At 39.9% G+C, this 27,619-nt stretch overlaps 2 protein-coding genes across 13 annotated transcripts in view; one reads left to right on the top strand and one right to left on the bottom strand.

Moving 5' to 3' along the window:
• The window catches only part of DCUN1D5 (defective in cullin neddylation 1 domain containing 5), a 74,698-nt gene that overhangs the window by 20,439 nt on the left and 26,640 nt on the right, over positions 1-27,619 (bottom strand). For 3 of the 8 annotated variants that reach the window (XM_014460782.2, XM_023758811.1, XM_023758812.1), the window contains 2 exons: positions 1,754-1,824; positions 1,318-1,409 (listed from right to left, as the gene is read on the bottom strand). In XM_014460782.2, the coding sequence (XP_014316268.1) occupies positions 1,318-1,409; positions 1,754-1,824 (163 nt within the window). Of the gene's footprint in view, positions 1-1,317; positions 1,410-1,753; positions 1,825-8,329; positions 8,422-9,321; positions 9,344-10,782; positions 11,207-27,619 lie in introns of those variants that run through there. The other 5 variants (XM_006094674.3, XM_023758813.1, XM_023758814.1 and 2 more) reach the window with 5 other exon arrangements.
• LOC106698131 (piggyBac transposable element-derived protein 4-like) lies at positions 11,206-26,902 on the top strand. Of its 5 annotated transcripts, XR_002830673.1 has the most exons (4): positions 11,276-11,380; positions 14,775-14,920; positions 21,460-21,576; positions 22,827-22,941. XR_002830673.1 is itself a non-coding variant. In XM_023758808.1 (3 exons), exon 3 carries the CDS (start codon positions 16,240-16,242, stop codon positions 17,170-17,172), a length of 933 nt encoding a protein of 310 aa, XP_023614576.1. In that variant the 5' UTR covers positions 11,276-11,380; positions 14,775-14,920; positions 15,799-16,239; the 3' UTR covers positions 17,173-17,680. The 5 variants fall into 5 exon arrangements, 3 of the variants coding, with proteins under 3 accessions (XP_023614578.1, XP_023614576.1, XP_023614577.1); XM_023758808.1 differs by lacking the exons at positions 21,460-21,576; positions 22,827-22,941 and adding an exon at positions 15,799-17,680; XM_023758809.1 differs by lacking the exons at positions 21,460-21,576; positions 22,827-22,941 and adding an exon at positions 15,799-17,680 and having other exon boundaries at positions 11,300-11,380; positions 14,728-14,920.

Consider the following 27,619-nt stretch of genomic DNA (forward strand, 5'->3'; position numbering starts at 1 on the left):
AATACATCAGCCCAGGCTGCACCCTCTCCAATCTGGGATCCCTCTCGTAATCTGGAACCACTGGCTCCTAACTGCTCACCTGCCTGCCTGCCAGATGCCCCTAACTGCTCCCCTGCCAGCCTGATGGCCCTAACTGCTCTCCCCTGCCGGACTGATCCCCCTAACTGCCTAACTGCTCTCCCCTCCTGGCCTGATCGCCCTAACTGCCTAACTGCTCTCCCCTCCTGGCCTGATCCCCCTAACTGCCTAACTGCGCTCCCCTCCTGGCCTGATTGCCCTAACTGCCTATCTGCAATCCCCTCCTGGCCTGATCCCCCTAACTGCCTATCTGCTCTACCCTCCTGGCCTGATCCCCCTAACTGCCTATCTGCTCTCCCCTCCTGGCCTGACCGCTCTAACTGCCTATCTGCTCTACCCTCCTGGCCTGATCTCCCTAACTGCCTAACTGTTCTACCTTCCTCTCCACGCCCTTCAGACCCCCAGCACAGGCGTGCTGAGAGCTCTCCACCGCGGCCCCGTCCCCATCCTGATTGGTCGTTACGTGACGGCATTCTGGACAATTTGCATATTCCTCTATTATTAGTATAGATGATTCATCTATTTTAGAATGCTGATAATTAGTAACATCTGCATGAACATTAGAAGCATGATATAAAATTACCACATAATTGCTAACTGATTCTGAAACTAAGTCTACTTTACTCTGGAAGGACAAAAATCAAATTATTTTTATAAAGAAGCAATTCTATGACAAGCTTATGACAGTGTTCAAAGGCATCATCCTAATATACTGTATAATGGCTACAGGCTGTAGGGGAGCCATACAGCATTTCTACTTTTGTTCTTCATGAGATTCATTTGGCAAAAAAGAATTGAGAGTGCTATTCAACTCTATCTTCAAATTTCATCTTTAGATCAAGTATAAAACTGAAGAGAGGAGGCCTCAGAGCTTAGAATCGCCCAAGGAACAAACTCCTTACACAGATTTCTATATTCAGAGAAGGAAATCTTTTATTGCTCAAACAACCTGGGAGTAAATAAATTTCATCGTGGACCTCTAATTCACCCACCAAAAGAGTAAGTGAATTTAAATAGAACTGTACTAAAGTTCTTTAAAAGATAATATGAAAATTGGGGTAACTGTTCATATTTTGCCAAACCACAGCATAAATTTTATCAATACTAAACTGATTGTTATAGATCAAATCAATTTGATTATATAATGTGAAACTTTACTCCTGAAAATTGCAAAGCACAAAATATCAATTAAGATCTTCAAATAGCCCATTAAATTTGTTTTTTAAAAAAATATCTTACTGTAATGAAGTCATGCCCTTTAACCATTCTTCCTTGGTAAAAAATCCCATGCTTTCAGCCTCCAATTTCCACGCTAAAACTAACATAATAATCTGGAAAGAACAGAACATAAAGGATAGGGGAAAAGTCAGCATAGAGATAATCATGTCTATATTTATCATGGAGAGCATTTTTATACAACTATTTCCTTCGTTCAAATATTAAAGTGTACAACCTTTGGATTTATTATCTATAAAGAAACATAGATGGGACCAATTTTATAAAAGTAAAAAGAGAACTTGGGCCCAATTTAAATTGATTAAAAAATATCCTAAGTAAAAATTTACAATAAACATGAACAAAATCTTCACATAAGATTAAGGTGTCCAATTGTTTAGAAATTTATGAATATGCTATACCCCACTTATATTTCATTCTACTTAGAAATAAAACATACATTTTCAGGTTCAACACCAATGTCTTCACAAAATTTTTCCATTCCTTCTGGCCCTACAACTTCATCAGGACCTTCAAAGACAAAAATAATTTATATATTTTATTGTTATAATTTAATATCAACATAAAATATAAACCATTATGCTAAAGGCATCTATGAATATACCATAACATTTTTGCAAATAGATGATTTTGAATTTTGACATATCTTTGATAAAGTAGTATAAACATTTGCTTTGAATTTAACATTTTAAATTTTTGAAATGCTCTTAAAATACATTACAAAATAAAATTTAAAAATTAAAAATAAAGCAGCATTAATATCAATCACTAGTTTGCACAATAACTTGAATCTATCCATTTAAAAAATATTTACTGAGAGCTCTAAAGAAAACTGTTGTGCATAGATATAAAGTAACATAATAAGGTTTAAGCTTCTTACTCTACTAGAATGTGCCAGTACCAATCCACGATTTAAGATAATAATAAGAGAATGTCTGTTAGTTACTAAAACAGAAGATCATTATCCTTTTGAAATATTCCCAAATAAAATTTAACACTTTAATAAAAAGATATACATATTATAAAAATATGACTTAAGGGAATTACTACATTCTAACTCCAGAACATTTTCTTATGGTCTTGGTTCTTGAATAGACAGTAAAGCATTAGTTATGTAGAAACAAAAATTTAATCCTTCAATTAGTTTGTCTATCATTTGTTCAAAAGTTAACGATACGTTTATTTTTCTCCCTTAGTAACACTAAATGTAAGTCAATACACCAATTCCCATATTCTTTCATGTTATCAGATCCCCAAAATATAATAATTATATCATTGTTAGGTCTTTTTTAATTATTGGATAAGATTAAAACAAATCTGTGACAACATCGCTGGACTGTGAGGGCTAAGTGAAATAAGTCACACAGAAAAAGATACTGTCTGACTGATTAACTGATATGTGGACTATACATTTAAAAAAAAACAAAAAAACACCAGACAGAACAGGAAAAACAAAACAAAAAAACCCCTCATAAATACAGAGAACAAACTGGTGGTTGCCAAAGGTAGGCAAAATGGGTGAAAGTAGTCAAAAGTACAAACTTGCAGTTATAAAAAATAAGCCCTGGGATGTAATGTACAGCATAGTGACTATAGTTAATAATACTGTATTGTATACTTGAAAGTCACTAAAAGTGTAGATCTAAAAGTTCTCACCACAAATAAATTTTTTGGTAACTATGTGGTGATAGATGTTAACTAGACTTATTTTGGTAATTATTTTGCAAAATATATATATCTCCAATCATTATGTTGTACACCTGAAAGTAATGTTATATCTCAATTTTAAAAGGCTAAAACAATATGAAATATGATAGAAATATGTTTACCACATTTGACTTTTGAAAAGATAGTCTTGAAATATTAGTTAAATTAGCCAAGGGAAACTTTCTTAAGGACTAAAAATACTCCAGCTTTATAAATCATGGACTAAACCAAGGCAGCTCAGGTGGCATTTTATATAACCATCTTTATTTCACAAGCACAATGTGAAGCTAATGTCTTTAAGTTTGTCTCTTAGTAGAAGAATGTAGTCATCCAGTATGTGGCAATATACTCTTGCTGTTTCAGATGGGATCCATGCTGCTAAGATGATGTGATCTTAATCAAAACACTTTCAAATTTTTTGGTGTAAATTTTTTTACTGCACAGCCCTAGCAGGTTTGGCTCAGCGGAGAGAGCGTTGGCTTGCTAACTGAAGGGTCCTAGATTCAATTTTGGTCAAGGGCACATACCTCGGTTGCAGGCTCCTGGCCCTGGTTGGGGGCATGCAGGAGGCAACCAATCGATGTGTCTCTCTCAGTCTCTCCCTCTCCCTTCCACTCTTTCTAAAAATCAATAGGAAAAATATCCTTAGGTAAGGATTTTAAAAAAAGAATGCACTTATTTATGCAGTAAGGTGTTAAAAGATGAAGAGGGTGACAATTATAGAAAACTTTCACTTCCTAATATATACCTGGAGGATTTTTTTTTAACAAGATGTGTTAATTTAAAAAGCACATATCCTATATAATAAAAGGCAAATATGCCTATCAACCAAACCACAGAAAAACCTGTCACTATGAGGCGTACTGACCACCCGGGGCAGACGCTCAAAGAAGGGGCTGCCCTCTGGTGGTCAGTGCACTCCCACAGGGGGAGGGCAACTCAGCCAGAAGCCGGGCTTATGGCTGGCGAGCACAGCGGCGGTGGCGGGAGCCTTTCCTGCCTCTGCAGCAGTGCTAAGGATGTCCGACTGACGGCTTAGGCCGGCTCCCCACAGGAAGCAGGCCTAAGCAGTCAGACATCCCCGAGGGCTCCCAGACTGCGAGAGAGCTGAGGGACACCTCCCCCCCCCCCTCCGCCAGTACACAAATTTCATGCACCGGGCCACTAGTATACAATAAAGCTATAAAAAATACATCTGGCCCTAGCCAATTGTTCAGTGGTTAGAGCAGTGATGGCGAACCTATGACATGCGTGTCAGAGGTGACACGCGAACTCATTATTTTGGTTGATTTTTCTTTGTTAAATGGCATTTAAATATATAAAATAAATATCAAAAATATAAGTGTTTGTTTTACTATGGTTGCAAATATCAAAAAATTTCTGTATGTGGCACGGCACCAGAGTTAAATTAGGGTTTTTCAAAACGCTGACACGCCAAGCTCAAAAGGTTCGCCATCACTGGGTTAGAGCATCAGCCCTTGGACTAAAGGGTCGCAGATTTAATTCTGGTCGGGCAGGTACCTCGGTTGTAGGCTTGATCCCTGGCCTAGTGGGGATGTGTGCGAGGCAACCAATTGATATGTCTCTCTCACAATCGATGTTCCCCTCTCTCTCCCTCTCCCTTTCACTCTCTCTAATAGTCAATGAAAAAAATATCCTTGGGTGAAGATTAACAAAAATGTGACTCAGTGATTGAGCATTGACCTATGAACTAGAAGGTCGCAGTTGGATTCCTGGTCAGGGCACATGCCTTGGTTGCAGGCTCAACCCTAGTGGGGGGGGGGGGGGGCATGCAGGAGGTAGCCGATCAGTGATTCTCTGTCATCATTAATGTTTTTATCTCTTTGTATGTACAGTTTTAAATATAAACATATATTTAAAGATATATATATATGTGTGTGTATATATATCTGAATATATATCCTTATACATGGTTTGAAAGTAAATATCAGATAAAAAATGTAATAGAAGAAAACAAAGGTATTTTTTAAGGCATGGTAAGAATATATTCTAAATTTTTCTATGCAGCAAAAGCTGACTTGCTCTTGAAGCTGCCATCATTAGTAATTAGAAGAGAAAGCTGAAGAGTTTGTCAAAAATTACCAGTTACTGTTATAAAATATAGCCTCCCTAGATACTGTGAAATTAGTGATTAAATTTTATTAAAATCAAGTTAAATTATGTTATACAAAGATATATAAGATACAGATAAAACCTTTCTGCAAATGTACAAGGCTTTCCCAAAGTAACACAAGTAGTAACAGATCTAATCTAAAATAAGGTCTATACCAATGTTCTTTTATCAGATTGCATAATGTTAATTATTCTTCTTAAAACATACTCACTCTTGCAATAAAACTACTCCAGGGAGCTGAATTTAACTAACTTTCAAACAAAAACCAGATTTCTAATCAATTTTAAAAGCTATGGAAATGAACCAGCTAGATACTTTATTAGGATTATGTAATTCTATCTCTAATTTTGATTCTTTGTAAGACTTTAAACATGCCTTTTACTTCCCATGCTTTTTGTTTTTTTTAACAGGCCCAGTATATTACTGAATCCTTGCTAATTTAAATATTAGTCAAGATGAGAGGTCTTGTGAAAGGGCAAAACCATCAGGCTTATCACATATAATGTATTAATATTATGTTAATACGATTACCGGTAAAACATTTTAATAACCATACAGAAATGTTCCTGGCTATGTATGTAGATATAAAACCATGTCAGCCACAGCAGATCAGGAAAAAAATCTATGCTAAATGAATGGCACAGCATCTTGTACATGAGCTACATAGGAGCTATACTGATAATGTTGGAACTGTATTGCAAACATATACAACCAGTAAATCTGATGCTGTAATACTATTACTCTTTTAATAATAAATAACATTTATTGAATTCTAATTATGTACCAGTTACTGGGCTAAGAGCTTTACATGCGTTACCTCAGTAGGCACATTTATTGATTCTATTCTAATAAGCAACACTCCCATTTTATGATGGAATAGTAACTGTTTACTTGGCTAATAACTCGTTCCTCCTTGTCAATTGGTTCTCTGCCCATTGTAACCTCTAGAGAGGCCTTTCCTAATCACTCTATTTGAAAATCCAAACTTCCTACTTTCTATCCCTGAACCTCACCATATTACCTTTATAACCCTCCAAAATCTGTAATTATCTTGCCTACTTACCTATTTACTGTCTGACTTCCAATTAGAAGGCAAGTTCCCCAAGGACAAGGGCCTATTTTTACTTGTTCACTATTATATTCCCAACACTTAGAGAGGGCCTGATACACAAGTGCTCAAAAAATATTTTTTGAATGAATCATTCCATGAATGACAGAAGATAAGTTAACCTCAAGTGTACTTACTAATATTTTCTTTGCAACAGGAAAATTAGTTGCCACATACATATTTAAAAAACAAACAAAAAACAGAGATAGTAGTAGTTAAAAGCATAGGCTCTACAATCAAAACGACCTAGGTTTGCATTTTGGCTCATCATTGCATTATCTTAAGCAGATTACTTAATCTAAGCATTAGTTTTCTCATCTATAAAACAGGGCTAACACTGAGTAACAAAATGGTCACTAGGAAAAGCTACATAATTAGCATAATTTTTGAAATAAAGATAGCAATTATTATGCTATTACAAAAATGCTAGTACAGGAAATAAATGTTTAACTAGAGTTTTATGCTACCCAGGAAAGTCCCTACAAGAGGTAAAACAAGTAAGCATGAAAGAAAAAAATGACCAAATAATTTTATATCTAGTAACCTTTATAAGTAAAATGAGTGACCTTTTGATTTTATATCATGCTTAATAAAATGGCATTTTGAATAATGGGTCAACATTTTAAATGTAGGTCAGTAATAAAATGAATTTCCTTCATTTAATTTGGGTTAGTGGTTGTCTTGGGATGCCAATAATAGCAGTTTTTCTGGTCTAGAAAGAATCTGCTCTGTTACTAAACAATTTTAAATTATGCTTTTGAGATCACTCAGCTGATCCTAAAAGTGAAGTTATTGTCCCCCACCCTCAGCCTAAACTTATATCTTAAGTTCAGAGTTCACTTGAAACCTTAACTTGATTACACTACATATAATACAATGACTGCATATACACTGTTTTATTTTAAACAAACACTCTGAGAATGATAATGATAAAAGAGGAGGGGGGAAACAGGGAGGCAGGTAAGAGAAAGAAAAAAGGGGAAAGGGGAGCTTTAAAACCAGTAATTTCAAAAGATGAAAAAATCCTAATGGGAAAAAATTTTCATATATGCTTATAAAGAAGTTAGAATAGCCCAGCTGATAGGGCTCAGTGGTTGAGTGTTGACCTATGAACCAGGTCACATGCTTGGGTTGCAGGCTCCATTCCCAGTAGTGGGCATGTAGGAGGCAGCTGATCAGTGCTTCTCTCTCATCATTGATGTTTCTATCTCTCTCCCTCTCCCTTCCTCTCTGAAATCAATAAAAAAAAAAAAGTCGTTTTAAAAAAAAAGTAGTAATTAATGGGAAACAAGTTTTGTTTTTTATATATTTGCTTAACCATTCAGCTTTGACTTTCACACCACCCTAAGCCAAAAGCTTTACATCCACCACTACAGGATTTAGTTTGAGTTAGCTTCCTCAAGAAGCCTTCCCTGGTATTTCAAGGCTGGGTTACATATTCCTCTTATAAAGTTTCACAGTGCATCTTCCTAAGATGACCTTTATCACACTGTATCAACATCTTTCTGTTTATTTTTATTCATTTTTGCATCTTTCTTAGAAGTTAGTAGCTAAATAGCAATTATTAAAAAGTGTGTTGTGCAATGACATGTCTGAGTTTTAAAATCTTTTACTATGTCTCCCAGAAGTTTCAGAAAATGTCAGTCTCTGGTTCAAAAAAATTTCAAAAGAATATTGAAAAGAAAAACAGAAACTATGTATAATGTTTTATCACATACTTTGTTTTCCAGAATATCAACTCTATTTTCGCTAATGGATGTAAACCAGTAAGTAAATCTGTCTGTTTACAAATTGTATTTATAGAAAATGAGTTTCGCCCCCTCACTAAATATATACTGAAGTATATATTTAAAGACATAGCCTGAAATTCTTAGCCTACCCACAATCCTTAGTCTTGACCCTGATCCCAAATTCTTAGCCTACCCACAATCCTCAGTCTTGACCCTGATCCCAGCACACAGCACCAACACACAGCAGGCCTGAAATAAATAGTTTGTTAAATGAATGAACCCCCCAAGAAAGTTGTAAAGCATGTGACTGATATCTTCTTATATTAATTTCATTACCTGCATACTCATAAAACCAAGCCAGGCACTTCTTGCTTGAAAAATGTTCCTCTCCACTTATTAGTCTAGCAGGGGGTTGGGATCTGCAATAGCTTAGAAAACACACAAATGCCTAAGAATTTTATAGTCTCAACTTTTAGTGAAAAGCTAAGTTCAATACCATCTATGTCAATTCAAACTAAACAAAGTATTTTATTTTATTTTTTACAGCTGGTGTAATGGGGAAAAATAGAGTTAAGTATTTGCAATTTGATACAGTAGTCTATACATAAAAATGTGTGGCTAACAAAACCCAAATGCTACTTTGCTCACTATCAAATTCCAAAAATATCAACAAAAACTAATTCCCCAGATTTCAAGACCACACAGAAGTTCAACCTAATGGTCTCAATGCAGAACTGGTAGTTGGAAAGTATAAATCTTTATAATTCTTCTTCTGAATTGCATGGAAATCGTACTTGTGTATAATAGATATACATTTGAAAACAAAATCTTACAAAGTATATTTTGATAGTTAATTTATCAATATTTCAAAATTAAACTATATAGTTGTTTATCATCTGTCAAGTTTAAGTAGATATTTAAAGATAAAAGACGATTTAGGACCTAAGGATATTAATTAAATTCTACAGATTAAAAAAACAACCAAAAAATCCCTAAGGATAACATTAATACAAATAATTGGGCCTAAGCTATTTAATCTGATTCTGTTTTCTTTTTCCACAAAGTCATTTAAAGTTAGTAAGTTCATAAGTGGCCTCTAGGATATAATGAACTTCAGAGAACCTTTTCTTGAGAAGCTCAAATAGTTACACTACCACAATGACATAGAAATGCTATAATTTCTACAACTGAGTAATGTAAAATAAGGGTACCATATTTAAAAGTTTAAATTGATAGAGCAAAGTATCACTTGAGTTATAATGACTGCTTGGCTTTTTTAAGTAATTACTTTAAATCATTTTGATACATTATATACTTAAGATACTTACAAGTTAAGAGTAATACAGAACTAATTTGCATGTTCCATAAAAATTGAGCTAGTGGAGTAACCATGTCAAATTCTAGTATGAGTTTCCAAGAGGTATAAAAAAACATCATCTTGAAAAAAACTGAAATGAAAAGTAAAATCTTGCCCTAGCGGTTTTGGCTCAGTGGATAGAGCATCAGCCTTCGGACTGAAGGGTTCCAGGTTTCATTCTGGTCAAGGGCACATACACAGGTTGCAGGCTCAATCACCAGTAGGGGGCGTGCAGGAGGCAGGTGATCAATGATTCTCATCATTTATGTTTCTATCTCCCTCTCCCTTCCTCTCTGAAATCAATATTTAGGCCCCTCCTGGGGGCCTGTGTTTCTGGAGCCTCTAAAAACAAAACAAACAAACAAAAAAACATCATCTTTCACAGGAATCGCCCAAGAAATATATTTAGGCTCTGTTTTCCCAAACAGCTTAATGAAGGAAAAAAAACCAACTGAACCAATCACAAAAAGAAAGATGCGGACTAAGTAAGTTACCTACCTCACATTTTAAGCATAACTAAGTAGAGTTCTATTATTATCTCTCGACTTTATAATGCTGGCTACAGTCTTCTTTTAACGGTGGCATCTGAAGTTGTCACACTAAGTGCCAACCACAGATACAATCAGACACTCCATAAGAATTAAAAAACCCACTCCTCACACCTAAATGGCAATAATCTTTTGCATTATATAATGTTGCGGTGATGCCTCAACGACATGTTACAATGGGATCAAAGAGCTACAACTACACTCTGCTTTGTTTTCTTTTTCTTCCAGAGGATAGAGTACAATAGCTCTCAATTATTAATATTTATATTGGGAGCGAACAGCATGCTGGATGCCAGAAAAACAAAAACGCATGCAGGGGCTTCCCCATTCGGCACCCAGGTACTTGGCGCAGGTGGAGGCACTAGGCTTCCAGAAAGGGGCCTCCTGCCGGGACGTTCCGGGTTAGACCGCTAAAGGTGGAGGTCAACTGCAACCTGGGGAGCTTTCCTTCCTATCATTCCCAGGGCAGTTGGCAGGTCAAGATTTGTCCTGTTTTGCTCCTTTCTTCACTCTACGAAGGAATTCTAGACGCGACCCTGCGCGATCTGTTTGGAAAGAAGGTGGAGGAGGGGTTAGGGCCGTAGGGGTGAGAGACGGAGCGCGATTGCCTTGCGCACTCGTCTCCCCACCCTCCAGGGCACGTAGACGGCCGCGGGGGACTCCGCCGGTCCCTCCGGGCGCCGCAGCACACGCACCGAACACGCGGTGGGTCCGGCGCAGACTCGCGGCGATCGGCGCCCACCACGTAGGTTTAATTGGGGGGTGGGGGGGAGGGGGCGCCTCTCCCCAGCTCGAGCCTGGGAGACCCGACCCGCCTCCTCCTCCTCTGGCCGCCCAGCAGAGGAGGAAAGACTGAAGGGGGGTGGGCGGGGGGGAGGTGGTACCTGGAGATTTTACACTTTTTGAGGCCTCCGTCTTCCGCTACTGCCGCTGCCACGCCAGACGATTTTCTCTTCTTCTTCACCGGCATCTTCCGCCCTCCCGGGCAGGGCGGGCAGGGGAGCCGGGGGAGGGGGTCGCTGTCCGCGGAAGGCCCCTCAGTGCTGCCCCCCGGTTCCCAGAGACAGCAGCAAGCGTAGGAGCCAAGTCTCCAGCCCGCACCGCAGCTGCCCAGCCCGGCCGCGGGCCGCCCCCACGCCTCCTCCCGGTCTTCCTGTGCTCGGGGCAGCGGGTCACTGCTCACCGGTGGACACTGCGGCTGGGTCTCTCCGGGCAGGGAGGACGCGGGCTGGCCGGCACCGCCACCAGTCACAGACTCCGAGAGCAAGAGGCTCAGCCTGACCCGGATGCGCCTCGCCGAGGGCCGGAAGTGACGCAGCGCCGAGCTGGTCGCCGGGAGGGGCGGAGCTCTGGTTGCTATGCTTTAGCGGCCTACGGCTGGAGGACGCCAAGTACCGGCCCGGAGGGGAGAAATGGGCTTGGTGGGCCCTTGGACCGCCTCGGTGGCCTTTCTCGGGAAACTTCCACCCCCGCCTAATGCTGGTAAGTCACCTCCAAGAAATGTTTTATGAAACCACTAATACTTTGGCCTTAAAAATAACTTGGTAAAGTAAACCAAATTTCACTTCTGAGCTCTTCCATTCATTCGGTAACCTCACGTTCATTGTTACTTATTAAATGCACGTTTTCTTTCTGGGCTGGCCGGCCGGCAGCCGCCCACTCTCACACCCCTTCATTGTCCCTCACCCCTGTGCCTTGTTAAAACTTAGCTTTACATTTCTCACCTGTCACATAAGAAACAGTAGGTAGTCCCTGACATAGTAAAGAGGAATTTGGGGAGCATTTCTAAGGGGCCTTCCCTCAAACTTTTACCCCAAACACCTGTAATGACTCCACCATCACTTCAGTGAAAATATTGTTTATAAATAAAGGTTGTTGCATATAAAGATTATATAGTAGAAAGTCGCTTTAGTCAATATATATGTAAAATAAGTTAACATCTGTAAACCAAAGTGAGTTTATAGAGAAAGAAAGTATCTTTAAATTCAGTAACAGCCCATGTGGTTCTAGTGAGATGACTTCCACCTGGGCACTCATTTGGACAATCAGAATATCCTATTTCCTTAGGCCATTAATTGGCTCAGAAGGACATCTGATCCAAACCAGGCCCATCAGTGCCAATGACATGAAACTGAACCATCAGGAATCAATTTATTTCCTATGGACTTGACCTGAGAGGATGCAAGAATAAGCCAAAACTCAGTAAAGACCAGAATCAAGGAGAAAAATAAAACAACAAAAACAAATGATTTTCTGGTATAAAGCCTGAGTCCATGATATGCCCTGAAAATATGAGTTACATGAGCCACTAAAACTCACCGTTTTGCTTATGCAGTACTCTGTTATTTACAACCAAAAGAAGCTACTGTAATCCTTCAACTCAATTAAAAATGCATGAGACCAGCCCTGACTGGTTTGGCTCAGTGGATAGAGCGTCGGCCTGCGGACTGAAAGGTCCCAGGTTCGATTGCGGTCAAGGGCATGTACCTTGGTTGTGGGCACATCCCTGGTGGGAGGTGTGCAGGAGGCAGCTGATCGATGTTTCTCTCTCACTGATGTTTCTAACTCTCTATCCCTCTCCCTTCCTCTCTGTAAAATATCAGTAAAATGTATTTTTTTTTAAAAGCCTGAGACCAAAACATCAAATCTGAATAAAATCCAGTCTCTAAAAAAATATACCATCTGTATATAGGGACAGTGGAACATGTTAACACTCAATGCAATCAGCAAGATCTAGACTGTCAGAAATTCTACAAGAAAAATGACCCAGATTCTGCAACAAGGTATTAGAGAAGGAAATTTTCAAGGATATAGTAATCATTTTCCATATTTGAATCTTGAGTTAAAAAATGTTGAATAATATGACAATTATAGGACAATTGGAAATTTGAAAACTAGCTGAATAGTTGATGAAATTCTAGAACAGTGGTTCTCAACCTTGGCTGCACATTAGAATCACCTGGGAAATGGGATTTTAAAAAGATTCCCAGGTGATTCTAATGTGCAGCCAAGGTTGAGAACCACTGTTCTAGAACAAGCAAAACTTACTTACAGGGCAGTATATCAGTAATGCTTGGGGACTAGGATAGCGTGGTGATAGAGGGAAAAGCCTGACTGTAAAGAGGCAAAGGGAACTATATTGGATAATAGACATATTCTATGTCTTGCTGAGGTAGTGGTGTATATACTTGTCAAAGCTCATTGAACTATACAATTAAAAATATATGCCCTTATCATATGAATATTATTCCGCAATAAGTTGAAATAAAAAGTGCAAATAGCCCAGCCAGTGTGGCTTACTGGGTGAGTGTTGACCCAGGAACCAAGAGGTCACAGGTTCAATTCCTGGTCAGGGCACATGCCCAGGTTGTGGGCTCAATCCCCAGTAGGGGGTGTGAAGGAAGCAGCTGATTGATGATTCTCTCTCATCAATGTTTCTATCTTCAAATTTCCAATCCTTTATAATAAAACCCTAATATGCAATTTGACCGAACAGCCAAACGAACGGCGGAAGGCCGGTTGCTATGATGTGCACTGACCACCATGGGGCAGATGCTCAATGCAGGAGCTGTCCCTGGTTTTGTGTTGAGCTTCTGCCCCCTGAAAGGGAGGCAACCGGGAGTGGTGGGGGGCGGGGCCGGCCAGCGGGCAGTACCAGGCCACCAGCCAAGGCGGGTGCCAACCGGGGCTCCCCGATCGCCCGCCCGCCGATCACCCAACAGATCAGCCCTAATCGCCAACCAGGCAACCCTACCCTATATATTGGGAACAGTCTCTTAGATTTAAAAATTAAAACCTGGCAAGGCTACTCTAACACTGAAAAAACAGGATGATGTAGTGATGACATGCTTGGACTCTGGCTTGCACATTTTGTGGTCAGCCCTGATTCTGACACTTAAACTGTGTGACAGCCAATTACTTAACTTCTCTCTGCTTCCGTTTTTCTACTCATAAGATGGGAAAAATAGTACTACTGCCTCAGAAGGATCATGTTATGTACTACTTTTTATAATCAGGGCAAAAAAAGGTAGCTGCCCATACAACAGCAAGATGCCTTTCACCTGTATGAAAAGTATGGTCACTGGTGCATGCAGCATCCTGGATTGCAAGAGGGATGTCTGCCAGTTGTTGGACATCCCACGAGGGGTCCCGGATTGCGAGTGGGCGTAGGCTGGGCTGAGGGACCCCCTCCCCCCCCCCCGCAAGAATTTCATGCACCGGGCCTCTAGTTGTCCTATAAATGTCATACTATTCAATGTTCCTTTCCCTTTAAAAATCAAAGAATATTTTTAAAGAGCAAACAAATATACCCCAAATAATGACACTATTAGACATTAACAAAGCTTATTTCAAGAAATGAGCTATAAAATCTAAATATCCCTTTTCATAAATAGAAAAGAGAAATGGAATAAAAATCTAAATGATGAAGACAAAGACCTGAGAGGACAATGTTCAAGGGATAACCTTCCAGAGAGCAGAATTAAGGTTGAATCAAGAGGTAAGGAACCTGCCGAAATCGGTTTGGCTCAGTGGATAGAGCGTTGGCCTGCGGACTGAAAGGTCCCAGGTTCGATTCTGGTCAAGGGCATGTACCTGGGTTGCGGGCACATCCCCAGTGGGAGATGTGCAGGAGGCAGCTGATCGATGTTTCTCTCTCATCGATGTTTCTAACTCTCTATCTCTCTCCCTTCCCTCTCTGTAAAAAATCAATAAAATATATTTAAAAAAAAAAAAAAAGAGGTAAGGAACCTTTACAAAGCCTGTCTAGCAGGATACCAGCATTGCTGTGGCCCAGTGACTATGTATATCCTCCATTCTTTTCTCAATAGGAATATTTATTGTGATTATTGTGTCCCTTCTCCATTGTTATTATAAGAGAGTGGAGAGGCCACTTCTAGACTAGGAAGAACCACTTCTAGACTAGGAAGAAGACCCAACCACACCTGGAGACTCTGGAGATTCAACTGAATGCAATGACTAGATAGGAGCCTACTTGCATCTATAGAATTCTCTGGAAAAAAGGTAAAAGACTGGTTCTTCGTATGGTATTCATTCTTTCAGTCTATTATTCAAATAATGTGTAATGATCACTTAAAATTAGGAAATGTTTTTGGTTTAGGTATATAAAAGGCAGGTATGACTCTTGCATTCATAAAGTTTACAGTCTGGAGAGGGAAGTATATGCAGCCCATATGCATTTGAGAACAAAGAATAGGGTCAATCTGTGCTTGTCAATGATTATAAAGGGATGGTGTTTTCAGTCATATAGATAATTTTCTTTACTGTTTTCCCTGATCAATACCTACCGTCACCACCATACCTTCATTCTCAAAATGGAGCATTCCATTACCCTAATTACGCTCAATACAAACTATGTATAGAATATATAAATTAATAAATTTTAGGGCACTATATTTGGCTGCTTTGATAAAGATACAACTGTTTTAAAAGATCCTTTTCATAACTTCATTCTATAATGAAGGAACCTATTGGTAGCATCACTGCCTGTGAATAGTATGGAAATGTTTAGTTATGTGGTTTTAATCTTATCTGCTGCTCATCAGCATACAAATAGGATATTATTTTTCACCAAGAAGGCACCTATAATGGGGAAAGAAACTGTGACAGAGTACTATAGTTCTTTGTTGTGTAGAAGAATTTTTTAATGAAAGTAATGAGAAGGGAGGGATAAAGCATTTATTTAATCCCTAGAGTGCCGGGGAGCGCAATCGCGCTCCTCCTGTCTTTCGCCAAAAGTGCCTCCTCCTGCAGTGTCACTATTAGGTGCTAGTAGTTCACTCTTTATTGACAGATGACACCTAAGTGCAGATTACTTATGATGCCGAATGTTTGTAGTTCTAAAATTGACCACTGGCATTTATCTGCCTAATTTTTTACAGGTACTACGATTTTATGAAGTTTACTCAGATTTTGTAGCCCTAAAGCTTCAAAATGGCATCCAGTTCTAAGTCTGCTTTTACTAGTGATGATAATATTGCTAAATATGTCAATTCTTGCTGTGAAGATGACGATTTTGTGGAAGATATTGGAGAAGGGTGTCCCTCTGGAAGTGATCAAGAATGTCCCATCAAATCAGAATTGGAAAGTGATTGCAGTGACGTGTTTGTCCCTCTGAAACGTAAACGAGTCCCAGTAATAATTGAAAGTTCAGACAGTTACAGCACATGTGAAAACGTTGAAGATTTACACAATTCTAGTTTTCCTGTGTTTATTGAAACACAACCTGGCCAAGATTTATATGTGCAGTCTAGTCTTTCTTTCCTAGAATCACCGGGTCCGAAGCATGCTCCTCCCCAGGATGCCAAACCTATTATTTTGACATGTTTTTCACTTTGGCTTTGTGGAATCTAATGGTGGCTGAAACTAATAGGTATGGAAATCAGTTTTTGCGTTCTCAGGAGCAAATATCACCCAATTTTAGAGTCAGACAATGGAGGCCTGTAAACGTCCTTGAAATGAAAGCATTTGTGGCTGTGCTGTTGGAAATGGGAATTACACGAAGGCCTACCATATTCTCATACTGGGATAGGAATAGTAGAGCCATTCCATGGTTTGGGAACATGTTCTCAAGAAATAGATTTCAACTGATATTAAAACTTTTTCATCTTGTTAACAATGAAAAACTGTTTCCACCAGGTCATCAGAATTATGACCCCTGCTCTAAATTTATCCCCCTTGTTGAGCATGCAAATAGGTTGTTCAGATTTCATTACACACCCCACCAGCACTTATCCATTGATGAGTCCCTAATACAGTATCTTCGAAATAAGAAGCACCACAAGTGGGGAATAAAGTGTTGGATGTTGTGTGACTCTGTTGTACATTACTGTTTAGGTTTTTTCTGCTACGAAGGTGCAAAATGTGAAGAAAAGGCTGAGATCAAAAAGAAAGGCCTTGGTCATGTAGTAGTGACCAAGTTGCTCCAGCTTGGGAACTACCTAAGTAAGGGATATCATGTAGTGATTGACAACTTCTTTACCAGTATTGCTCTAGCAAAGTATCTGTTTGAAAATGCAACTTACCTCACTGGAACAATAAGATCTAACAGGAGGGGCCTGCCAAAGGATATTACAGCAGATTATGATATAGGGCAGGTCAAATATTTCCGCAGTGATGAGATTCTTTTGTGTGGATTTAGAAAAAATCTAAAAAGAAACTGGTGTTGCTTCTTTCAACCCATGCCGTTGTTGAGAATGAAACATTGCATAGAAGACGATATTCCCAAGAAAGAGAAATATCCAAACCAGCAATAATAAACCAGTACAACAAATTCATGGGAGGAGTAGATGTATCAGATATGATGCTTTACACCTACCTAGATGAAAGAAGAACTTTGAAGTACTGGAAAAAGGTGGTTTTCAGTATCTTTGCTAGGATGGTGTTAAATTCTTATCTAATATACAAAGAGAACACGTCAGGCAGAATTATGTCCCGTATCCAGTTCACTTCATCCATTATACAGGCAATTGAGGAAGAATGGCTGGCAGAAAAGAGTAATAACTCAATCTCATCAGTACCAATGAAACAAGCGATGATGCATTATTGCGAAAATTGCCTGGCAGAAATCTAAGAAGGTGTGTAGTATGCAGCAACAAAGATGGAGGACCTGTAAAACGATCCAACACCATGTGTGCTAAGTGTGGGAAAGGGCTTCATGGACTATGTGTAGGAAAGCACAGCTGTTAGTGATTCCAGAAAGTCTCCCTACTCAAAGTATTTTTTTGTAAAAAGATTGAAATTTTTGTTCTGCAATTATTTATGAACCTAGAAGGATGATTTTTTTGTGCATTCAAAGAATATACTAAATATTTTAGATTTTTTATCAAAATCTTATTAAAAGTTAATATCTTCATTCATGTATTCAAAGTCAACATTAATTTTATTTTAACATTATATGTTTTGTTCAAATTTTTTTTTCTACTAGTTTATAATACAATCAGCAAACAAGGTATGGCAAAGATGAAAACAAATGTGGTAAAGGTTTCCTTAAGTTTTTGAATATGTAACTTCATTTACTTGCGATTCATAATTTTTTTCCTAAACTGCTGTAAAATCAGCAAAAATGCCTTGGCAATTTTAGCATAGTTCCTAGGATATTGGTTGGCACTGAAAGGGTTAAAGCAGAAACTCAGGTGTTCTGGTTTCATATCCAAAGAAGATACTCAGTGATTTTAGGTAAGATAACTTTTATCCCTCGTTTTATCCTGTTACAGAGAAGGATGTGGAAAAAATAAATAATCCATCTATAAGGACAGTGGACATATATTTATGCCAGATAGGGCATGAGGTGGAAGAACCGAGACTGAACATAGTTTTGTCATCTATTTGATATATTGGATATTCCTTAGCTTTTGGGGGGTTATAGAATGAAAGTAATGAAAAAGATCTTTTAAAATAATTGTATCTGTATCAAAGCAGCCAACAAATATAGTGCCCTAAAATTTATTAATTTATACTATACATAGTTTGTATTTTCTTAATACCTCTTTAAAATATGGCATTTTCACTGCCAGAAAAACAGGCAACACAGAATTTCAGTGATTTATGGAATGCCATGTTATATGGTCCTGAATTTATATAAATACTTTCCATATATTAACCCTGGTGAAAATTTTGTAAAATATTCCCATACACATAAACCCTGAAAATGAATGCTGGGGTCCAGCCCCATCGGGTCCAGGGGTCCCCAAAGGTGTGGACAGAGTCGGCGAAGAAGGAATGACACAGAGACAGCCTTCAGTTGATCAGCAGCCTAGTCAGGACCTCTAGCCAGGATCTCCAGCCAAAGTTCTGGTTAGGAACTCCAGCCAAGCTCTGGTTAGGATCTGATCAGGATCTGATGTTTATGTTCTCTTGCTAGGTTCTGTTTCCAGGTTCTGTCTCTCTCGCTAGGTTCTGTGTCTAGGTTCTGTCTCTAGGTTTTGTCTTCTGTTGTCTTGTTACATCTGAATTTATACCAGTTGATCTTAATCCTGTCAATTTCTATTCCAAAGGTTAGGGTGTTTCTTATCTCCATTCCAGGGAGTAAAGATTATGTAGCTTAAGCGTGATTGTTCTTAGTTAAAGTGATTAACTACCCACCTGGCACTTAGTTAAGGGATTTTATTCCCTCCCTAACTTCAGGGAAAAATCCCTACCTGGGGAAACAACCTTTCTCGGAGAGGTGACCTTGGTTAAAACACATAGCGCTAAGGAGAGCAAACATATTAAGAACAGTATGCTATATATGCCAGGTCCCTTGAAACATATGCTGTGCAGATGTTTCTTCCCTGCAGCGACTGTGTCAAGCAGCAAGGATGGACCGGCTCCCGGCAAATGAAGACTAAGAGAACAGTAGAAATGGGATGTTTTGGAGCATTAGTAAAGTCCACAGGAATTCCTAGTGTTTTAGAGAAGCTCAACAGTGCAGAACTATGGAGCACATGCCATGTGCCCTCTACATCTTAAGCAGTGTGCTAGAGGACACTTACTGCAGCCTGACGGTGGCTGTGGTTCACTCTGGGACCCAGACTGAGGAGTGACTACTCTCTGGAACATCGCTTGTTATCGTGATGAAGGGCAAGGAAACATGGTGAACCCCATGCTGGCTGTTAAAAGTTCTGTGCTGAAATGACACATACCACTTCCACATCCAATCAAGATAGGAATGTATAATCCTTTTGCAGAGAGAGGCACCAAATAAAGATAAATACAGTCCACAATAGTATGGGATTGGAACGCAATTTTATTGAAGATCCAGGGAAGAATGAGTTCACAGAGCAGTTTTAAAGGGATAGTAGGGAAAATTATTAGTGTCTGCTTATACTTCACATTGACACATTGTATTTTCCAAAGATGGTCACAATGATCTTTCAATCCTCTTGTTCTAGAACCTTACCACTCCCTCTCAGTAAATGGAGTCTTGTTAATAATAGTCATCATCATCCTTTATCATCAATGTTGGTTCATTGAGTCCTATACCATAGAAATGTAAGATGTTAATAGAGGAAGCTGGGTGTGAAATATATGGGAACTTTCTGTATTATTGCAACTTTTCTGTAAACCTCAAAGTATTCTAAAAGAGTTTGTTTTTAAAAAGTCAAAGTGAACAGAAATAAATAATTAAAAAATAAAGTGCAGGAAGAAAGAGTAGTAACTCAAGAAAACCAACTCTGCTGGGTGCTTTGAAAGGTCAGAATTCATAAAATTCTGGATGTGGGATCATAGGTAGGAAGCATTGTCTTGTATATCAAGTGCCCAACAACAAAGCTGAACCCTTACCAGGAGGACTACGAATTACTGCTGGACACCTGATTTGCCTTGCAGCATATGAATATATACCGCAAATGAAGAAAAGTGGTTCACAGAATCAAATTACTACTGGTAGAGAGGACAGTGTGTTGATGACTTGCTGCAGAGGAAAACTGTTTTTAGATGAGTGGTAGGACCAAGTGAGTGCCGGCAGTTTGTGTTTAGGTGTGTGTTTTTTAAAATATATTTTTATTGACTTCAGAGAGAAAGGAAGAGGAAGAGAGAGAGAAACATCAATGATGAGAGAAAAACATTGACTGGCTGCCTCCTGCATGTCCCCCACTGGGGATCAAGCCCACAACCTAGGCATGTGCCCTTGACCGGAATCAAACCTGGGACCCTTTAGTCCGCAGGCTGATGATGCTCTATCCACGGAGCCAAACTGGCTAGGGCAGATGTGTTTTTATAAGCATTTTCATAGTCTTAGACTAAGATGGGTGTTGTTTTGTCACACTTTCCAAATAACATTGGAAAGATGGCATTGTGGAAAAGGTTTCTTAAAGTGAAAACTTTAAGATTGATGGATTTGCCCTTTAAAGTTTTGCAACCTTGAATAAAATGTTTTACCATCTGTGTAATAAAATATATGCCTTAGCTAGATATCACAGTACTGTACTGTTGAAAAATAATAAAATAAATGTGAATGTGTTATCAAAACTAACTGCTAAGGGGTATATAATTATGTATCAGCTGGAATCCCTAGGGTACACCCTACAAAAATCAAGTTCTTCTAGTCTAGAAAGAGTTTATTTAAGGTTGTTCACAGAATCAAAGGATGGAATTGCAAAGAAGGGGACATGGAAAAGAGGTGACTTACTCTGTTTTCCATTCCCACTCAAGTTCTGGTAATGGGGCTTTCCTTTCCTATCACTATTACCTTTATTAAATGTCAATGGCCCTGTCTTTGTTTCCAGGGATCTTAACCAAGTTCTCCACCATTGAAAATAGGATTGTCTACACAGGCCAGTTTGAATGAGACTCAGCAAATTCTTAGGTCATGGTTAGGCATTACTTCTTTGGAAAATCCAAAGGTGACATGTGGGCAGTTACTGAAATCTCTTGCAATGCAGCACAAAGCAGATTAGTTCACCAGACTGTAGCAGAGACAATGATTCCTAGAAAGACAGTAAATGATCTACAAATTGTCTTATTTACTCAGCACCTACCCATATATGGCTGTGGTCACTGGCAGTTGCAACGTTGACATTTCTTAATGCTGAGTTTGCTCTTTTCCATGTGTTCTTTTGCAGATCTACTCCCTCATCTATAGCTTCACAGAGATCTCAAGTTTGAGAGAGAGTTTGAGCCCTATCCAACTCTTGAACCCCTTCCTAGCCAAAATAACATTCAGTTGTTAGGGCATAAAGGTATGCTCTGCTTTCAGGGCCTGTACTTTCTTTTTTTAATATATTTTTATTTATTTCAGAGAAGAAGGGAGTGGGAGAGAGATAGAAACATCAATGATGAGAGAGAATCACTCATCAGCTGCCTCCTGGCACACCTCCTATTGGGGATCCAGCCTGAAACCTGGGCATGTGCATTGACTGGGAATCGAAACATGACCTCCTGGTTCATAGGTTGACACTCAACCACTGAGCCATGCCAGACAGGCTTAAGTATTTTTTTTATTTTTTTTTTTAGTCCTCACCAGAGGATATTTTTCCATTGATTTTTAGAAAGAGTGGAAGAGAAAGGGAAAGACAGAGGGAAACATTGATGTGAGAGAAACAAATTGATTGGTTGCCTCCTACATGCGCCCTGACCAGGGCCCGGGCCAGGGAGGAGCCTGAAACCGAGGTACGTGCCCTTGACCAGAATCGAACCTGGACCCTTTGGTCCGCAGGCCGACGCTCTATCCACTGAGCCAAAGGGCAAGGCCTGCAATTTAACTTGCAAGAGCCTTCTGGTCTCCAAAGAAAATGTGGCTCATCAGAATCAAAAGTTTTGGCTTTCAATTGCATTTTTTAAATATCATGGGGTTTCAAAGTATAGTTTTACAGTAAACAGAACAAAAAATTATCTATTTTTCCTTTCTGATTTTACAGTCAGTGCTTGAGGTAATGAGAATCACACTGACTTTAAAGATCATGAGTAAGAATGTGCAGAAAACCACACAAATGTTTTTAAGATATTTTCCCCTATGGGCTAAACAATAAGAGAATTCTCAGACAATCTTCATTGAACTCTTCCACATTCTATACTATATAGCTAAAGCTTCCATTTGCACATCCTTCTGATATAACCTACACCTACAACCAGTAACATAACTTGTAGGGCCCTGAGCAAAATGAAAATGCAGAGTTTTGTTCAAAAATTATTGATCTGTAAGAGCAGACCATTAAACCCAGGGCAGGGACATGCTCATGAAGCCACCCCTGCACACACCTTAAAAGCAAGTCAAGCCTGAGTGACTCCCAGTTTTCATTCAGTGGAGCTCTATGTTTCTGTGTCAGAAAGTGCTGTGTGTTCTAAACGCATTCTTATTTTAGAGACATTATATTTCCCACCCTATCTTGCAATCAGGAATTGCCATGAGAAGGTTCTATGTAAGGCCTCACTCTTTATCTGCAACTCAGACAGATTAAAAATAATTCAGGAGAGAATTCTGTCATTTCAGAGAATAGTGAAGCCACAAAATAGAAGAGGTCTAGATTCCTGAATCATCATATGGAAGACTGCCTGCCAAATACTACATTGAACTGTCAAATGGAGAAATAAAACCAGTGAAATTTTGTGGTTTATTGTAATGTTTGACATACCTTCACTATACGTCAGGAGTAACCTATGTTAAAATAAAAAATGACACCAAAATCTCAATATCTTATAACAAAAATTTATTTCTTATTTATGATATGCCATCCAGAAGACTATACTTATCATAGCTACTCAGGGAACTAAGCTGATGAAACTTCACCATGACTTATGCTTCCATGATCATCACAGCAGTGGAAAAAAATCATGATTATACATTGTAAGGTTTTTGTGTATACTGGTATGTAATACATCATTTCTACTTACATATCAAAGACCATAAGTCAAATGGCCATGCCTATCTTTAAAAAGAGCAAAGAAGCCCAGCCGATAGGGCTCAGTCGTTGAGCACTGACCTAGGAACCAAGAGGTCACAGTTTAATTCCTGGTCAGGGCACATGTAGGGGGCATGCAGGAGGCAGCCCATGGATGATGTTTCTCATTGGTGTTTCTATCTCTCCCTCTCTCTCTCTGTAAAAATAAATGAAAAAAAAAAATTTTTTTAAGAGCAAAGAAGTATAATCCCATGTGCCAAAAGGGGGAATCCAGACATATTTTGGAAATGACAGTCCTGAATACCACATGGTTATAGACATTGGTTTTTGGAAGGAGAGTGCTGCCATACAGAAAGTTAAAATATGTTGTATAGAATAAGTAGGCAGCAAAGAAACATTAGTACAGGCTGGTTAGCTGGAGAGCTCTAGTGCACCTTGATAAAATATTTAGTAAAACTGTCCTCTGTGAGAAGTAGAAGGTAGGCCATGAGCCTAATGAGACTCTTAACTGTATGGGAAGTAGATAGAGGGAGGGTAATGGTGTGAAGTGAAAATCATTTTGCAAAAATCAGATTAAGGGTTTTAACTTTGCTATCCAAGCCTATTGCTTCAGATAGCCTCAAGAGGGGCATTTGCAAAGAAATAAATCATTCTTGATAATTACATACAGAAAAGAACTAGAATGTGAAATTTAGAATATGAAATTAAAAGCAAATATATCAGCCTACTAAGTTTTTAAGGGAATTGTATTGTTAATGAAACCATGTGCCTGGACTGAAAAAGACTTGGAGCAACCATCAAGCTCCCAGAGTGTCCCCAGCAGAAAGCCCAGATAACTTATCTTTTTGGTTTATGGGCTGTACCCTGAGGACCCACATTTGAACCTGATGGAAAGGCCTGTGCATCACATGAAGCTGTGATTCATTGACTTCACAACCCTATCCCTGACAAGTACACTAGACCCATGATAGGAATAACTTTCATTGGTTTCAGTGAATGTTTCTTAATGGTGTAAATTTTCAAATTTCATATTTGTTATCTTCAGGGATTAAAGGGGCCAAGTCAATACTTGAAAAATGGGAATTGTAACATGACCTCTTTTCCTTTAAATTTATCCTGAGCTACCTTGTTAAATAAATTTGTGCTGCCAAATTTTTAATGTTCTATTCTCATAGCAACAGGCTGTGATGTCAGAGGGTTATCACAAAATTGATAAAGAAAAAATATGCTAGGCTGTGAAGCAGAAAGCTCTGATTGTTGCATGTTATTAAAATATCATGTTATGTAAATAAAAATGGAAACAGATCAAAAATAAAAGACTCAAAATAACAAGCTTATGTGAACATTTTTATTAATTGCCATAGTATATAAAAAAAAGCTTTCCCTTCAGCACTTTTTATCAGTGGTTAGTATTTTTAAAAAAATACTATTAAAAAGCATTCAGTTACAAGTCTGAGCAACATTATTTCCTGCAAATTAAAGGTAAGCTAGATCATGCACACAGTAAAGAAAGCGTGAAAGCATCTAAAAGAATTGCTATACAGGGAAAGATTACCTATTAATATGTTTTTGCATTTTTTTTCTACTAAAAACCTAGCATACTTCATCACACTGAAAGGCATAATTAAAAGCATTACATCAGACAAATGATTATCACATAATTTGGTATAGGTGCAATAAACTTCATTAAGACAGCATTCTGTAAAGCACCTTTACAAACTCACATGCCCACAGGGTCTGGTAGGTTATGTAAATTAGTGAAATGGCCTGGGTGTGAGACAGTGGGGTTGATGAGTGCATGTTCTAGCTATAGCAGTTTAGATGGGCTAGGTTAGGCCAGAACAACAAAGAAGACAATAGCTTAGTTGTTGAAGACAAAATTTGTTTACTTGCTCAAGCTACATGTGGTCAAGGATCAGCTGGGAACTCTGCTCTTTGTCATTAGAGCAGCCACTTTGTAGAACATTACTGGTTACTATGGCAGAGGAAAAAGAGATTCCATTCTCACACTGCACAACTCCAGGAGCAGCTGTGTAGGGCAGTTTACAAACTGATATTTGCATTAAAAGTGGCCTGTTCAAAATAATGAATTAAATAGGAAGCAAGTACCACCTTATATTAATAAGCTCTTATGCTCATTATCCATAAAATGTAAAATTTAATCTTTGTAAACAGGCTATGAGATAAATGCATATTATCACCTTCATTATACAGAAAGGGAAACTGAGATTTGGAGAGTTTAAATAACTTGAACAAGATAGCACAGTTGTCAGGGTGTAAAAGAAGAGTTAATACAAACTAGTGCACTCTCCTGGGGAATGCACTCCTTTCACTCATCTGAAATAAAAGGGGATTCATATAGCACCACTCTTCAAAAACATAGGTGTACTAGTGACCCATCGCGCAAAACTGCACAAGACCTGGGACCCCCTCCTCCCCCCCATGGGACCTTACCCAAACGCTCTGAACACAAACCCCTGCACTTGCTACTGGGATAAGGTTCATGTGAGCGGCCATCTTGGCTACACCCCCTTACACATCGCTAAGTCACCAAGGTCACGTCATTTTGCTTATTCACATTACAGCCCTGTCCGCCCAACAACACCTTAAGCCACACCCTGGCCACACCCCCTAAGGGCACCTGGGCTTTGCTCAGTCGAGCCCCTGCACGCTAACTTGGCCCTGCCACTGCCCTCCACCTGGTTTCAAACCTCCTAGGACAGTGGTTCTCAACCTTTCTAATGCCGCGACCCTTTAATACAGTTCCTCATGTTGTGGTGACCCCCAACCATAAAATTATTTTCGTTGCTACTTCATAACTGTCATTTTGCTACTGTTATGAATCGTAATGTAAATATCTGATACGCAGGATGTATTTTCATTGTTCGCGACCCACAGGTTGAGAACCGCTGTTCTAGGAGGACTTTCTTCATGACGCCTCTGAGGGCAACAAAGCTACGCCCTACGGACCAGGCGCACCCTCACGTTCAGGGTACATCCTTGCGTACACTACTCCGTGGCCCCTCCTGTCTATTGGTGTTCACCTTCATTCTGCTGACTCCACATCTGTCCCTTGTGCCCATGTCCCTGCTTTTAACTCTAGTAATTCCTGTGCCTGAGTTTACCCCTCCTGCAATCTCTGGGCTAGGCCAAGGCCACGCCCTTACCCACAGGGCCAGTGCCTGTGCTCCTTCCCACAGTTCCAGGCTCTGCCCCTCCGGTCTGAGTCCCGGAGTCCCGCCCTGCGTGGCCAGTATGCCACGGGACAGCCCCAGTCCTGGAGTGCCGCCCCAATGCTCTGCCTCCGGTCACGCAGGCCACGGAAACCCTGGAAGCCGCGCAAAGCGGACACCAGGAACCCCACGCCCCCTTGGGGCCACAAGAACCCTGGCAGAAGCCGCACAAAGTAGCCGCTGGACCCACCCCCGCTGCCTCACCCCCGCTGCGCGCACCGCCATCTTGTGATGGCGTCATGGCGTGAGGGTTAATTTGCATATTACCTCTTTATCAATAGGATTTTTCTATTCTGTTGGTGGACATTTAGGTGTTTGCGGTTTTGGGCTATTAAAAACAATACTATTATGAGCATTCTTTTAGGGGCATCTTAGTATATCTACATATATAAAAGCCTAATATGCTAAGTGTCTGACCATTAAACTGGTCACTATGACACACACTGACCACCAGTGGGCAGACGCTCCAACCTGTAGGTTAGCTTGCTGCTGGGGTCCCACCCCTGTGCCCACCACCGCCTCATGACCCACAGTTCCTTTCAAGGTGCACGAATTCGTGCACTGGGTCCCTAATCTATATATTTAAAATCCTAATATGCAAATAGACCGAACGGCGGAACAACCAGTCACTATGACATGCGTTGACCAACAGTGGGTGCGTACGGAACATGGCAGGCATTGGCAGCAGGAGGCAGAGTGCGGAACATGGCGGGTATCAGCCATGGCGGGATGGTGGAGCAGGTGAGCGGGGGTGCCAGATCAAGGTGGGGCACCAGTTGCTATTATCAGGGCGAGTCTCTCTGGTGGTTACTGAAAATTCTTTGCTCCTGTGCGTCACGGTCCCACAGGGCGTTTGCACCTGCGGCCGGCACCGGCCCCGCTCACTCCTGCTGCGGGCCCCGATGGCTCAGTGCCATCAGCGGGTGCAAGTGGTGGCTGCCGGCCTCGATCGCCCTTAGGGTTTCTCCACCTCCCCCTGGCTCCTGAGGGGCAATTGTGGCCGGCAGCCACCTCTTACCCACTGACAGCGCCGAAGCTGCTGCTTACACCCACTGCTGGTACCCGGAACCTGTCCTGATCACTCGGCGCTGTCAGCAGGTGCAAGAGTGGCAGTTGCCGGTCCAGATCGCCCCTCAGGGCTTCTCTACCTC

Source organism: Myotis lucifugus, unplaced genomic scaffold (assembly GCF_000147115.1).
Source record: "Myotis lucifugus unplaced genomic scaffold, Myoluc2.0 scaffold_139, whole genome shotgun sequence".
Taxonomy (NCBI): Eukaryota; Metazoa; Chordata; class Mammalia; order Chiroptera; family Vespertilionidae; genus Myotis; species Myotis lucifugus.